Here is a 15,771-nt window from a genome sequence, read left to right as displayed (position 1 = left end):
TGCTATTCCCAAACATCCATTTGGAGGAGACTTCTTTTACCAAACATTCTCTATTAATAGTACTAATGGAGCTCTGTGGCTTTGTAAATAGGAATAGTGCCCTCTGCAGAGGCAGAGCAAGAGAGTGAGTTAGAGGAGACCAAAGTGGGGATGCATCAGGCTGAAATCGACTGCAGCAAAAAAAAAAAAAAATCATCATACTTTTTTTTATCCTATTTTCATAATTGACCACTGTTTTTTGTTTTGTTTTTTTCAGTGAGTAGAGCATTGTCCTACTTGAAAAATGTTCTGAGCTGAAGCTTGCCCACAGTTCCATTTCTAAATGATGGTAGATTTAATCCCAGTGTGCCCATCCGGTCTGCCCAGGTCTCTCTTTCTAGAACTCAGTCCCTTCAGGTAAATGAGCATATAACTTCCCATATATAAATCTAAATCAGCTCTCCTACTCCTCCTTTTGCCTGCTGTCGCAATCGTGCTCCCTACCACTGCCCTCTGAACTAGGAAGACCAACAGTGGAAGTGCTATGTTGTTCATAATCACTTCTGTCTGCTCTGAATTCTACTACAGCGATCATTCCTACCATCAAAACTGTGGGAAGCAGTCGTGACTTACTAACTTCCTCCAGGTCACCTACACCTGCTGTTTTAAGAAGCCTGTGCTTTGACTTACCTTTCAAACACAAGCCTCCTTGTCATCCAGCAGCTGTTAAACAATGTTATAATACAAAGATAAATCACTCATTGTACATAAGATTAAATATGTTAAATTTTATTATGCTCTAAGTGCTGTTATTTTATATGGAATAACTGTACCTAATTTTTCTTGGATTTGCTTGAGTAAATTTTTAAAGTATGAAATTGTTTTGAAATAAAGATTGTAACTTTTGTATCTATCTTTTTTTTTTAATTAAGCTACTGTATGTAAGAGTCTGAATGTACAGTAATAAGTATTTTTCCCATAGACATAAAATGAGAGGAAATCTTTACTCTATATGTCTGTTGGTAGGTACCAGAAAGCTTCAGTATAAGCTTATCTTCAGAACAAAGATCCTGAAAAAAGATGTTATCGTAAAAACATACTCAACAGATGTTTGACTGGAAAAATGAATTGGAAGAGTGCAGAATGGGCTACCATTGATGTACAATAATTCTCTCTACTGTGCTCACAGGTTTGGCCAAAACTCTTCATCCAAATACATTTATGGTTTTAATTCCTGTTCCAGGGCCCTATGACCTGCATATATCTACTGCAGCCGAAGACAGGAGCAAATCCAAGTTGGAAAACTGCTATGAGCATGCAGTTTCCATTGTGCTGAATGAATGCTACTTTAATACTACATTTTTTTTTCAGTTTGTGTGAGAAATAACTCTTGCCTTATCAGTCCTCATCTTTATGTGTTATCAAAAACATTAGCATATGATGGCAGATAATGACTGAAAGGCCCATCTAGTTCACCCAATTGACTTCCTGGTACCAGTACCTGTTGCGATCCCGGGTCGGCCCCGGGATCGCCACTTACCGCCCACTCGGTCCCAGGCCCCCTCGAGCCACGTTCAGGCCGTGCAGGCCCCGGGCACGGCGCCTCCACGCCGAGGAAGCAGCCGGCGTCCTCCCGCGGCTGGCCCCGGCCCCTAGCCGCGCGCGCGGCAGGCCTCTGCATTTAAAGGGGCCAGCGCGGGAGATTCAGGGAGCCGGCTGATGACGTCAGACGCTGCAGGGCTATTTAAGCCCTGCAGTCACAACGTTCCTTGCCTTGCAACGAGGTCCACAGGGTTCCTGTCTTCAGTTGCTGCGTTCCTGGTTCCAGCTTCACTCCGACTCGGCTTGCCTGCTGACCATTCTCCGTCTTGACCCGGCTCCGTCCCCGACTCCGCTTCTGGATCTGTCCTTTGGCTTCGGTACGTCTTCTGACCTCTGGCTTGACCCGGCTCCGTCCCCGACTCCGCTTCTGGATCTGTCCTTTGGCTTTGGTACGACATCTGACCTCTGGCTTGACCCGGCTCCGTCCCTGACTCCGCTCCTGGAATTGTCCTTCGACTTCAGTACGACTTCTGACCTCTGGCTTGCCCCGGCTCCATCTTCGATTCTGAACTACTGCCTTCCTGGACTCCGTCTCGGATCTTCACCGCTCCACGGGCCCGAAGATTCTTCTAAGTCCCAGCGGCTGGGTCCCTACAGGCTCCTCCTGGGGGGGCTCCGGCTTCCAGGGCGAATCTCCAAAAGTCCCAGCAGCCGGGCTCCTACGAGCTCCTCTCGGGGGAGCGCCGGTCTCCAGGGTGAAGAGATCCCTACTCCAGGGCCCAACGTCGTCCAACCTCCGTATCATCCTCGAGTCCTTAGTCGCATAGGACTCCATCCTGTTCCTGCGTTCAAACCTACTCCGGTCCATCGAGCCGCCTCCCGGTTGGGACCTGTAGCTGAGGTCCTCCGCAGCTTCCACCTCTTGTCCCGACCGGCTCAAGGGTCCACAAATCGTAACAGTACCACAGACCCCAATTGATCTCTTGTTCACTTCCCTTCCAAAACTTTCCCAAGTAACATGTTTCCAGTAGGTTAGTGCTGATTCTTCATGTCTGTTTAATGGCATTTGCCTTTTAAAATACTTTTCCCTGGGGCTAGAACAGAATCTATACTCTTTTGCTTGTTTTTCCCATCACCCACATGTTTACATTTTGTCTGTGCTACTCTTGTTGAGAAAAAAAATCATTTAATCAAAGATTTGATATCGCCAAAGGAGTTTCACAAGTGTTATAAAAAGGTTTGCTATTTAATAGAGTGATTCTAAAAAAAAAAAAAAAAAAACCAGATTGATGACCAGTCATGAAGGCTTTGTACAGTTCAGCACATAATGAGAGATATTAACTACAATCTGCTCTAAAGTTATTCTACATTGGTTTTTTGGTCAGTCAGAACTTGGTGTTGCTAGCCAATCTGAATTTGTGTTTTCCTTGACTCAGTAAATTTGACCCATTGTATCTTTTAAGTTTATTTAACAAACCTTAAGAATAAAATATACTTAAGATTTAGACATTCTCTGGTGATAGACTATGAGCATTTATGAGTCATTTGACCTGGGTTGCATGCATTGATCAGGAAAATGCTTCTAGAACTTTTGAAAAGAAAACTTTGAGCATAAAGTTTAGAAACAACTCCACACCTGCCCCCTCCCCCCCCCCAACCCCCCCCCCCCAACAACAAACCCAATAACTTGTTAATGAGGCTGCAGTAGTAGAGGGTTGCATGGCTAGAAACATGGCAGTCTTAAGAGTAGTTGCCATAGACTAGAAAAAGTGAATACAATTTAAGAAAGTGCTGCAAACCCAATGAGGAAAATTGCAGCACAGAAAAAAAAATGGTTCAAAATTGCAAAGAATGAGAAGAAGCTGTGAGAAAACTGATGAAAATCATGGTAAGTGCAGAGCTGCACCTCAGACAAACAAAGCGAGCTGCAGGGCCAGGGGTGGTGTGTGAGAAAACTGGTTGGGTTGCATGGCCCCATTAGTGGGTCTTATTGATAGACCTATCATACAAACTATTTTTGTAATTGCAGGACAGTTTATATAAAATAACAGAACTAAGTAAGAAAAAATGTTTTTCAGATCTTTATTTTTGTTATAAACTATCCATTTACATTAGGGAGGTGCATTTGTCTTGCTTTGTTAGTTTATGCACATGAATACAATTGTACACCATAAAGAATTTGTATACATTTGATTTTATGCATGTAAAGCAAGTTTGCTTACCGTAAATGGTGTTTCCATAGATAGCAGGATGAATTAACCATGCTGTTGATGGGACTGTCTATCAAGGCCCAGGAGGCGGAGCTTTACCAAAGCTTAGTGCACAGCTTTGCTCTGCGGCTGTGCATGTGTTCCCGCGCAGGAAGACACATTCTCCTCAGTCAGTAATTAAGCATAGATGTTTTTGTAATCTTGACTGTCCAGGGAGGAGGGAGGGACTGCATGGCTAATTCATCCTGCTATCTACGGAAACACTGTTTACGGTAAGAAAACTTGCTTTTACCGTCGATAGCAGGGCTGAATTAGCCATGCTGTTGATGGGAGTCCCAGGCTCCTCGTCATGCCACGGATGACTGTTTATTAAGCCTTCAGAATAGGGCGTGACTTAATGTAGGCAGTCAAGTGTTGGTTATGGATTTATAAGAACATAAAATGCCATACTGGGTCAGACCAAGGGTCCATCAAGCCCAGCATCCTGTTTCCAACAGTGGCCAATCCAGGCCATAAGAACCTGGCAAGTACCCAAAAACTAAGTCTATTCCATGTTACCATTGCTAATGGCAGTGGCTATTCTCTAAGTGAACTTAATAGCAGGTAATGGACTTCTCCAAGAACTTATCCAATCCTTTTTTAAACACCGCTATACTAACTGCACTAACCACATCCTCTGGCAACAAATTCCAGAGTTTAATTGTGCGTTAAGTAAAAAAGAACTTTCTCCGATTAGTTTTAAATGTGCCCCATGCTAACTTCATGGAGTGCCCCCTAGTCTTTCTACTATCCGAAAGAGTAAATAACCGATTCACATCTACCCGTTCTAGACCTCTCATAATTTTAAACATCTCTATCATATCCCTCCTCAGCCGTCTCTTTTCCAAGCTGAAAAGTCCTAACCTCTTTAGTCTTTCCTCATAGGGGAGCTGTTCCATTCCCCTTATCATTTTGGTTGCCCTTCTCTGTACCTTCTCCATCGCAATTCTATCTTTTTTGAGATGCGGCAACCAGAATTGTACATACTATTCAAGGTGCGGTCTCACCATGGAGCGATACAGAGGCATTATGACATTTTCCGTTTTATTCACCATTCCCTTTCTAATAATTCCCAACATTCTCCCCAGAGATCTTGAGAGACCCCTACCTACCCCACTGTCTAGAGGTGGGGCAGAACTGGAACAAATGAAAAAAATAAATGAAAAATTGTGCAGCAATACCCCATCCTCCTACTGAAACTGATGTGGGTGCTCATAGGCCCTTAGTCTCAGTGAAACACTTTTTGGCATGTCAAACAAGAAGTCATTATTCGTGTTCTCCTAAGTTTTTGATTTTTCATAAGCAGGCTTTATAATTTCTAACAAGTATAACATTGTAACATGTTTATCTAGACAGTCAGATATTATAAGCTAGATAAAGATGCTGAGCTACAAGGTTGTAGAATATTTTGAACTGATATGAGGTTAGTTGACATTTCATCTAAGATTATAGAAAATATTCTTATAACTGACACAAGGCTGCTAATGCTGCAAATTCCAAGAAAACATTTACATATGAGATGAGGATGAATTAACTTGGAGAATGAGAGCAAATTACCATACAACCATTCAGATTATTTATTTATAATAGAAAACCAATCATAGAAATTGTGACTATTATATAACCTAGTTTAGGGGTTGGAAATATACAGCTGTAAATTCAATATAATGCTTTATCAGAAAAAATCATTTGAGAGGGAGTTTTGAAGCCTTGCATGGAAATCTGCCTCTCCATAAGGTACCTTTTTATTTAATGTTTACGATTTATATTATTTCATAGCATTTAATAAAAAACTTTTCTTTACAGCTAGTAGCTTTAAGCATTCTTATTTCAATGAACCACAACCCCCCGTTTTCAAAAAATGTCAACCGCCAAGCTCTCTACCCACTGTAGTTGGCCCCCCCCCCACCCCCAAGCCATACCTGATAATCTAGTGAGGCCCGGAGCACTCTCTAGGATCTGGGCTAGCTACTGCCATTTTCAAAATGGTGCCGCTCAAACTTTGTCTCTGTCACATGATGGGGCAAATGCAGAGCGGCACTATTTTGGATTTAGCAATCAGCTGGCCTAGGGGATTCTCTAGACCCCACTAAACCACCAGAGCCCCACTAGATTACCAGGTATGGCTGGAGGGGGGGGGGGGGGGTAGGCTGGGTAGAGGGCTCAGAGGGGTGTCAGCCTGCTACTTTGGGGATGGTTTGGATCAGGAGGTTGACTTTTATAGAAAAAGGGTGGATTGGCTGGGGGGGCGAGGCATTACTGCTGACTTTTACATTTATTTTTTTCATTTGTTCCACTTCTGGACGCCTCTAGAGGTGGCAAGGGTTTCTCAAGAATCCTGGGGATCTTGCACACTTAGGGGGGGATGTCTATTTTGGGCCGGTATGGCCCTTTATGCACCAGCCTCATCCTGTTACCATCCTGAAGCTCCTGGGGAAACTTACCTACAACTCCGGAGTTGTAGCTAACATTTTGGAAAATAACACAGCTTGGGCTTTTTTTGAGGCAAGCCGCATTATTTTATTTACATAAAATTAGGTATTAGTGAGCTTTTTTGCATGCATTTGCAAAACAGCTCATTAACATACATTCAGTATTTTTTTTGAAAAATATCACATGATAAATGCTTATCTAACTTAGTAAATTACTCTCTAAGTTTGAACCTGAGGCACTGGAGGTTAAAATGACTTGCCCAAAGTCACAAGGAGCAGTGGTGGGATTTCAACCTTGGCTTCTAGCCCACTGCTCTAACCACTAGGCTACATCAGCCAACTTTATAAAATACCTCCCTCCACACATAAACTGAGGGTTTTTAGATGCACATATTACAATTATTTAATGTGGAAAATCTATGATGGTAACTAAATGGTTGGTAAATAAATAAATAAATAAATGAAATTAAAAATGGTAACTTTTAAACAGGTGCACATTTGTCGGCCTGCGCCTAGGACTGCGGCCATTTTATAACATATGTGTGTATATGTGCACATGTTATAAAATAGCCTGACTGCACGCAATTTTAAGTGGGCGCAAATGCCGCTTCTACCACGTAAGTGAGGGGATTTTAATAGACACACGCACTGACGCCATTACCAGTTTTCCCAGTTTGCCCAGGTAAGGGAAAGGACTTCCAAACAGCCCTAATTTAATAGCCTCCCATCTCCCCTCTTATCCCTGACCCTTAAAACCCCGCCTATTTATCTCTCTATCTTTATTTTATTACTTAAATGTCCTCCATAGCAGAAGTAAAATTACGTGGCAGGGGACCTCAGCGTACGCCTGTGTGCATAAGTATTCACACGCAAATTTGAAGTTGAAATCCAGGAACGCCCATGCCTCATCCCTTATTTGGAACGTTTTACTTGTGCGCGCAGTGGGAGATATGCGCATATCTGGGTGCATTTTAAAATTTGCTTGGTGTGCGCCGGCCTGACATATTCAAGTATCTCCCTTTTTTGGCACTTGCTAGCCTTTTAAGATTCACCTTAATGTGCATACTTTTATAAAATAAGTGTTTGTGTGTGCAAGGGACCTCTGGTGGTCCAGGTCCACTTAGAAGGTACATCTAGTGCTTGGTTTTATATATATACACATTTTATTTTCATATACCCTTTATATTAAAGCTTAAAGGCTAAAAATCATCTAATACAGACAAATACTTCTGCTTTTACTTACACAAATGTTTCCTGTTTTTGGTAGGTAAATGCTACTTTATCAATTGCTTCTGCCACTAATTTTGTCCCTGTTTTTCAGCTTCTAAGGGGTTTTGCATTTTTGGAGTCCTCTCCCTGCCTTTGGCCTTTCCCTTTTTGGGATGGGGTGTAACGGATATAAATTGCCCCCTGAGCATGTGCAGAGGATTTTTTCTTTCTGCCCTTTGGTTGATTGATCAGGAGGTGTTTATGAGTGGGGAGTTCTTGGAAGAAGTTGTGGAAGAGTTGTTTGAGATATTTTTGCCCAGTGCTCTACCAGGAGGGGTAGTTACCCCCCTCTCTATAAGTACTGGATATGCTCCGGAGTTTTTGCATGTGATCGGCAAACAGCAAAGCAGAGACTTTGGAAGGGAAAATATTGATCCAGAGGTTTTTGTGAACAGTTCCAACAGTGTTGCTAGTACCCCCTTACTATGCGAGTTGGAAATTAGCAGTTTTATCCCACAACACTAAACAGTGGATAAAGACTGCTGGTTTTAAGGAGTTTGAAGTCCATGTAAATTTTGGAACCAGGGGATTTTTCCAACCTACCCCTTGCCTTTTGCTGATTGTTGAAGAGACTTTTCCTACCCTCCACGGGAAAAGGATACTGGAAACTGGTTTGGTTAGAGAAAGAAGACTGAATAGAAGATGTACTATGGATAAAGAAACCACTGCTTTTGCTATTATGACTTTGATTTTGCTCTTCGGGATTTTTGCGATCCTAGCTTGGATCCTGATTTTCAAGTTAAAGTAAATTTTCAGTTGAGCACCGTTCTCCAACTCCATGTTTTATTCATGTGTCTTTCCTCCAAGAAGACTCTTTGATTGTGAATATTTACCAACCAGTGAATGAGAGAGAGCAAGAGTTGGCTCCATAACTAAGACCAAGTTACCCACTATTTTCTTGCACTAGGAGCCCAGGAGGTTGAACCTCCCTCCTCTCCAGCTGGATAAACCCAGCAATCCTAGAAACTGGCATGGACAATGATGAAACAAAGAGGTCCAGGATATTGAGGAGTTGCCCTGGGAACTGTATAACCCCATCATTTCAGTGCACCCCACGAAGGAAGGGTTACAAATATATATTTTATATATACTCACTTAGCACAAAAATATCAATATAGGCAGAATATAAATATTTTAAAATAAATATATCTTAAACTAAGCTTTGCAGAATAAGTAAACAGTGGTGGAAAGGAGACAATGAATCATTTACTGTAGCTATTTTGAACAGTAGAAATGTCTATGCTGGGCAGAAATATAAGACTGGACTGTCACAAAGCAGATTGGTCTCTTCTAGATATCTTTTACTAATGTGCTGAGTTCATGTCCAGTCACAAAGGAGAACTCAGGAAAGTACTTTTGACCCTCTTTCACAAAAAAGAACAAGTCTTTATGTTAGGGTGCTTTGAAAAGGAGGAAAGCTATTATTACTGCACTGTGTATTTACACTGATTAAAAACGTAGAAATATTGAAGACTGCATATATGACAAAATATACTGAAATGCAAAAAGTATGTTGAGTTTAGTTTTAAATTTCAATCTGCTTTCTGGGCTGTTTAATGTGGCAGATTAAAATCTCTAAGAGTAACCCTTCCCTCTTCCTTTTCCATTCTTTGATGTATTTGGCCAGATCTCTGACCAGTTCTTCAGTCTGATTTGGAGGCCAGTTGACCACACCAGTATAAATGGGAGTGCCACCATCTTTTGTTTGACAACCCACAGCACTTCCTCCTTTTCCCACACCCCCTGCATTTCAGTTACTAGGATATTGTTTTTGACATAAAGAGCTACTCCTCCCTCCTTTTAGGTCTTCTTCATTCTTCTTCAGCAGGAATGGCCGTATTCCATTCATGAGGCTTACTGAACCATGCCTCTGAAATATCAAAAATATCCAAGTCTGCCTCCATCATTAGGGCCTGGAACTTTGTAGCTGAGACTACAACCATTTGTGCACATCCCTTTCCAGTTCTTCTTCCTTGACTTGCTGCTATTCCTGGGCACCTTTTCTTCTATTATGCTTAAGAGTAGACCAATTTTGTTCTTTTCTCCACTTGTTTTCTATATTTGTAATTGTGTGTGTGTGTGGGGGTGGGGGGGACACATTCCATTGATTTCCTTCTGCCACCTCTGTCCTTGCTTCACAAAAATCTGTAAGTTGTGTTGTGCTCGGCAGACTAAGGGTCCATCCCGCGGCATGCCACACTTACCTCCAGCCCGAGTATGCTCTGACAGCCTCCTCATAGTGCAACAGATCCTTCCGGCTGCGATGCAGCTGGGCTGACACCAATGCTGCCATGGATCCTGTTTCAGATCCTCCCTAGGCGCGTGCACACCTGCCGGGATTTAAGGGGCCCACAGAGGGAAATCCACTGCGGCACTTTCTGATGACATCATGGGGCCTCTTACTTAAAGAGCCTGCCTGGACACCCCTCCAATGCCTCGGCAAAAGGTTGACTCCATTGGGTAAGTGCTCTGCCTCTGCATTCCTGATTCTTGGTTCCTGATCATGTTGTGTGTCCTGTTCCTGGTTCCTTGGCAGTCTGGTTTGTCTTCTGAGTTCTTGTCTTCATGGTTAGTCTTCCCTTCATTTTTCTTCAGCGTCTTGTCTTGCTCCTGTGATTCCATATCCTCCCTTCTATTCTTTGTTCTTCATCTCATCGTATTTGACTTCTGGCTTTGACTTCGGATTAGATTTCTGGCTTTGTCTTGGATTGGACTTCTGGTTGACCTTGGATTAGACCTCAATGCTTCTTGACTTCTGCTTGCCCCTGACCTCTGTCTGAACCATGACACTGAGAGAACTCTGCCCGCCATTGACCACAGCCTATATCTATCTCTGTTGACCACTGCCTATCCCGACCACTGCTTGTACCGACTCCACTTTTTCACCATGCTGGCTTGCAACAACATCTACGTAACAGATCTTCACCTCCATAGAGGCCTGCACCTAATTCCAGACGGCCCCAGCACCTGAGGGCTCAACCTAAGGGGAAAGAGGGCTGGTATTGGTGAAGCTCCAGTTGGGTCTCTGCTCCAGCCAGTTCTGCCTGCCGATGGTGGGGATCTGCGCCAACTCCACCTTGGTCCAAGGGTCCACTTTTGCAATAGTTGTTTGTTGCTTCCCGTTTTCATTATGCATTATATGCCTGTATTTATGTATCTCTATTTATCTTGTATGGCTTTGAATATACTATCAGTAGCATGTAATAATATAATAATGAGTTTGGAAACAAACTCTTTTTTAGAAGAAACAGAATTTCCAAATGTATTCTTACATACTAATATAATAAAGGATGCCAGATAAAGACCATCAGGTCCATCCAGTTTGCCCAGTTATCCTGTCCATACTGCTAAGGATGCATCCCGGCTATCCGCCACACCAGGACTTCTAATATTTCATATTAATCTCTTTGCCAAACATTCTGGAAGCCCAGCACCCATTGTTGAATCAGGGCTATGAATGATTAAATATGTGTCTGCTCTTAGCAATTAAGAATCTTCTGTACTTATCCCATTCCCTCTTAAACTCCATTACTGTTTTAGCTACCACTACCCCTCCCAAGATGGCATTGCTCTTTTCCACCACCCTTTCCTTGAAAAAGTATTTCTTTATGTTTCTCCTCAGCCTGTTACTTCAGAACCTCATATTAGGATCCTTTATTCTAAAACATCCTTTCCTTTGAAACAGGTTTGCTTCTTGTGCATTATTATTAACTTTTCCGGTATATCAATATTTATCATATCCACCCAGTTTCGCCTCTTCTCTAGGGTATACATGTTTAGATTTCTAAGTCTCATCTCATAAGGCAGTGGTGGTCAACATCGATCTGCAAGAGCCATTAACAGGCCTGGTTTTCAGGATATCCATAATGCATATGCATCAGATAGAGCTGCATGCCTTGCAAGGCCATTCCTTTTCATTGGATTTCTAATGCTGACCCACACACTATGGGCCAGATTTTCAAAGGGGTACGCGTGTAAGATACACGCGTACCCCCTGAAAACCTGGCCCAAACACACCCTGCTCGCGCCGGAAGCCTATGCAACATAGGCATGGTGCGTGAACAAAAGTACACGTGTGCACAAGTTTATGAAATCTACCCCTATGTTTGTAGGCCACCTCTGTACCACTTCAATTCTATCTATATCCTTCAGGAGGTAAGGCCCCCAGAATTGGACACAATACTCCAGGTAAGATCTCACTAATGACCTGTTCAATGGCATAATTCTTTAAGAGCAGAATAATAGCATGTGCATTGTTGTACTCTACACCAGGACAGGTGGACAGATGGACACAGCCTCTCCTTAATGCATTCTTTGACTGTTACAGGAATACTGAACACGTTACTCATAGCATGCAGCCTCTCGCAGGGACCAAAAGGAGTTAGTGAGATGCTAATAAGGACCAAGTTCTGCACCTTCAGGTAATCTTAATAAACTGCCTGTATAAAGTGAAGATGGAGACCTAAACCTTTGGTCAGATAAATCTCAAACTGAATTACTTTCTGTGATCTTATTATATATTTGGTACTTACTATTGTCTAACTGGGGCTCTCTGCCGAGCAGCAGTTTATGCATACAGTATATCGTCATTTGATTTTCCCATGGGTATAACAGGCTACTGTAGCTGCCTGCAAAACAGCTTCTGGAAAGTTCTGCTAACTAGCATCATGTCTGTCCAAAAGCAAAGGCTGTGGGGACATACCAGGGAAAGAGGGATGTACAGTACAAGGGTAACGTGAATAGCTGATGAAGACTGGTCACTTTTATTAAAATAGATCAGGGAGTCTTAGAGCTATGAAAGAGTACAGAGCGCAGACTGTACAGAAAAGGGGAAATTGCCATTCATCTGATGAACTGGAACTGAGACATTTCAAAATGCAGAGGAGTCTTATGTACAAAAATAAATGGGCGCTCATCATTGAAGCAACCCCAGTTTCCCTTTCCTGAGCCCAGAGTAAGACATGATCATTTCACACACAGCAACATAATACACCAAGTAGAAGATGTCCATGAATGCAATGATGGCTAATTATGAAAAAATGGACCAGTATATTAAATTAAATAAGATATATGCACTTGGAAATATTACTCGGGAATACTTGTCAATCGCATGGGTGTCTATGCGCATGGTAACGTAACCTCGCTGACTTTTTCTCCTGTTTGAATTCCTTTCAGTACTTAGTGCCAGCTGCATCATGATTCGGTCTTCTTTCTCTCCATCTTCAGGGACAAAATGTCCTAGGATGTTCACTTCCCCATCATTGTAAGTGCTATCCATCATCATAGGCTGTGACTGAGATAATCCACAAGTACAAGGAAGCTGTGAATGCAGAAGCAAATTAGAAAAACCTTATATTTATAACAGGGCTTCTGCTTGGTTCAAGGAAGATCACATGACTAAATACAGTGAACATGTTCTCTTTGTTTTGCAGAATTTATTAAACAAATTTTGAGTTTTATAAAACAAATATAAATGGGTCAATTTAAAAAAAATCTGGCTAACTTCAGGACTTAGCTAGTTAAACTCATTAGTTAAAAATGACTCCCTATGGCTAAATGTACAAGGTGCATAAATTTAGCTGGTCAAAAAATGGGTGCTTGATTAGACTGGGGGGAAAAAGGTTAGCTAGTTAGTATGGATTTTCAGCACTAACCAGCTAAAATTACATACCTAAAAGTAAGTGCATAAATTGCAGGCTTAAATCTAACCAGTCAAATTTTAGCTGGCAAGTTTTCGAAAAATTTTCTGCCACAAATCTAGCCAGTTAAGTTCAACTGAAAGTACTCCTAAAGATAACAGTTAAAACTAACCAATTACCTTTGCCTCTCAACAATTCCTCGAAAATGGATCTCAAAGTTAACACTTCAGTCCATGGTAGAAAATATTTGCTCTACCTGGTGGACGTTTGACTTCATTTTTTCCCAGACTTTGCTTTCAAACTCTAGTTCTTGATTGGTTACTATGTGGCTCTTCAAGATCATAAGAACATAAGAGGAGCTGAGCTGGATCAGAACAATGGTCCATTGAATCCAACATCTTGCCAGGCCTACACCAGGTCACTTGGAAGTACCCAATGAATGTGTTCTCCAGAAACTTGTCCAAACCTTTTTTAAAAACCCAGCTATACTAGTAGCCTTGACCACATCCTCGGGTAACAAATTTAAAAGCTTAATTATGTACGGACTGAAAAAATACTTTCTTAAATTTTTGACCTTATTTCTACAAAAACCAAACAATCAAACTGCAGGTGACACCTTTTTATTGGACTAACTTAATTCATCTGTGACTAGCTTTTGAGAGCTTCAGATCAGTGAAAAAACAACACAGTTATAATGGGTTTAGATAATACAGAGTCAGCTAGGCCTTAGGTTGTCTGTATATGCCATTACAATATTTAATCCCAGTTTTTACTCCATATCTCCCCATAGTATTGTAAGATCTGAGAGGTCAGGATTCCCTGAGTGGGGAGAAAGGAAATTTTCAAGGCCCTTAGCACTTCATTCACTTAAGTCCCAGTTCAAAGCCTTGGTACACAGCATTAATGATAAAGGCACTAATTGTAAAATCTCTGCCATAAGAAGCACACTGGAGGCTCACTTTGGTTTCCAATATTACTTTTACTGAGATGTGATGAAATAATGAAATTAGTCTTTACAGTTATTTGGTTCACTTATCAATGTTACAAGTACTTCTAAATAAATTTGTGAATTCTTACAGCTTCATTTAATTTTAGGATGGTTAAACTGATTTTCTCTTCTTCTCTTCCCTATGGTTTAAGGCAGGTTTTTGAGCTTCCCTTCCACTGTAAGGACCTCCTGTGAGATGTGTTCACACTGCTTGCATCATGGTGTCTTGCAGAGTTGTCTTAATTGTTTCAATATTTAGAAAAGCAACTGATAAGAATACCTTGCTGCCTTACACTAGCCACTATTCCTCTGGCTGTGCCATCTGTGTTCTACCCACTCGGATTTTATTGTTCAAGCTCATTTTTATCAAGGAGTTTCTCTTATCAGGTCATTAAATTAGCTTTCAAAAGAGCTCTTTTTGTTAATCACGATTTATTGTTTCTATCTCCTACATCTGTGACTTCAGATATGTAGACTTATGTATTACCTTTTTTGGGACTTGTAGGCCTAACATGTGACATCATTAGATGTCATTGGCACATTTTATCCATTCATGCCTCGGTTTGCATTCGGGATCTTTTGGTCTCTTCTGAATTTTCTTCTTTGAGCCCCTCAGGCCTCTTCGGTGGCCATAAACTTTGTGATACGTTGGGCTTGTCCTTTTCCAAGTTCACTCTCTGAATTTTGTCATCCAATTAGTCATAAGCACTTTTCAACTGGGCTTTTCCTCCGATTGTGATACCTCTGGTATTGTATATGTGGTCTTTTGCTCATGTTCACTTTTTACATGAGGAAAACTAGCTGCAAGATCTGTATCTGTGCTTATGAGCACTGTAATTGTTTACAGCGGTTACGCATCAAGGCCCATTCAGTATCTCATTGGCAGGAAGCCAAACTTGATGTTTTCAACATTCGTTATTTTGTTATTGAAAAGATACCTCACCGTCCTAGGGGTAGCAACTATGATAAGCTGTTATTTCATTATGAACAGTTATGGATTTTTTGTTTGCAATCTTTACAACCTAGCAGTCTTAATCAGGATGTTGAATGGTCCCCTTTCTTTTAAAAGTTGTGTTTTCATTTACCATCTATTGCAGAAATTAACCCTTTTCATTTTGTGCTTTACTCTTTTTATCTGCTTTTTTTTGCTAGTCCCCTTTCTTTTCAAAGTACTGTTGTTCATTAACTGTTAATTGTAGATTATTTTGTTTCCATTTTATACTCTACTTTGTACTTGTATTTCATATAAATTTTCTGGGCTTTTTTGTTTGTGCTATAATCTTTGAATGTGCATTTATACTTTTATGAATGTCCGCATGACCTTTTTTTCTGTATTCCTGTCAAGATTGGTGGGTCTTCATCATGTGACATTTTGGCATCTCTTTTAAAGCTATTTTAGTTCCTAGAGGATGGATTTGCATCTCATAAACAACTTTGAAAACTCTATTTCAATACTGTCGACTTAAAATAGTTTATGGTTTTCTGTCAGATCTGTGATGTGGACAAGTGCAAGGTGTTGCATATTTGAAAAATAACCCTTGTTGTAGTTACACGATGTTAGGTTCCATATTAGGAGCTACCACCCAGGAAAAAGATCTAGGTATCATAGTGGATAATACTTTAAAATCGTTGGTTCAGTGTGCTGCAGCAGTCAAAAAAGCAAACAGAATGTT

General features: G+C 41.2%; 1 protein-coding gene across 1 annotated transcript in view; it reads right to left on the bottom strand.

Annotated features, from left to right (window-relative positions):
* Positions 1-12,232: 12,232 nt before the first annotated feature.
* Positions 12,233-15,771, bottom strand: part of GABRR1 (gamma-aminobutyric acid type A receptor rho1 subunit) — a 43,603-nt gene continuing 40,064 nt past the window's right edge. The window contains exon 8 of the mRNA XM_029595423.1: positions 12,233-12,791. Coding sequence (XP_029451283.1) covers positions 12,501-12,791 — 291 coding nt within the window. The 3' untranslated portion in view covers positions 12,233-12,500. The remainder of the gene's footprint in view (positions 12,792-15,771) is intronic.

Source organism: Rhinatrema bivittatum, chromosome 3, assembly GCF_901001135.1.
Source record: "Rhinatrema bivittatum chromosome 3, aRhiBiv1.1, whole genome shotgun sequence".
In the NCBI taxonomy this organism is placed as follows: domain Eukaryota; kingdom Metazoa; phylum Chordata; class Amphibia; order Gymnophiona; family Rhinatrematidae; genus Rhinatrema; species Rhinatrema bivittatum.
Note: the sequence above shows the minus strand (reverse complement) of the source record. Positions and strands in the feature narration are given on the sequence as shown.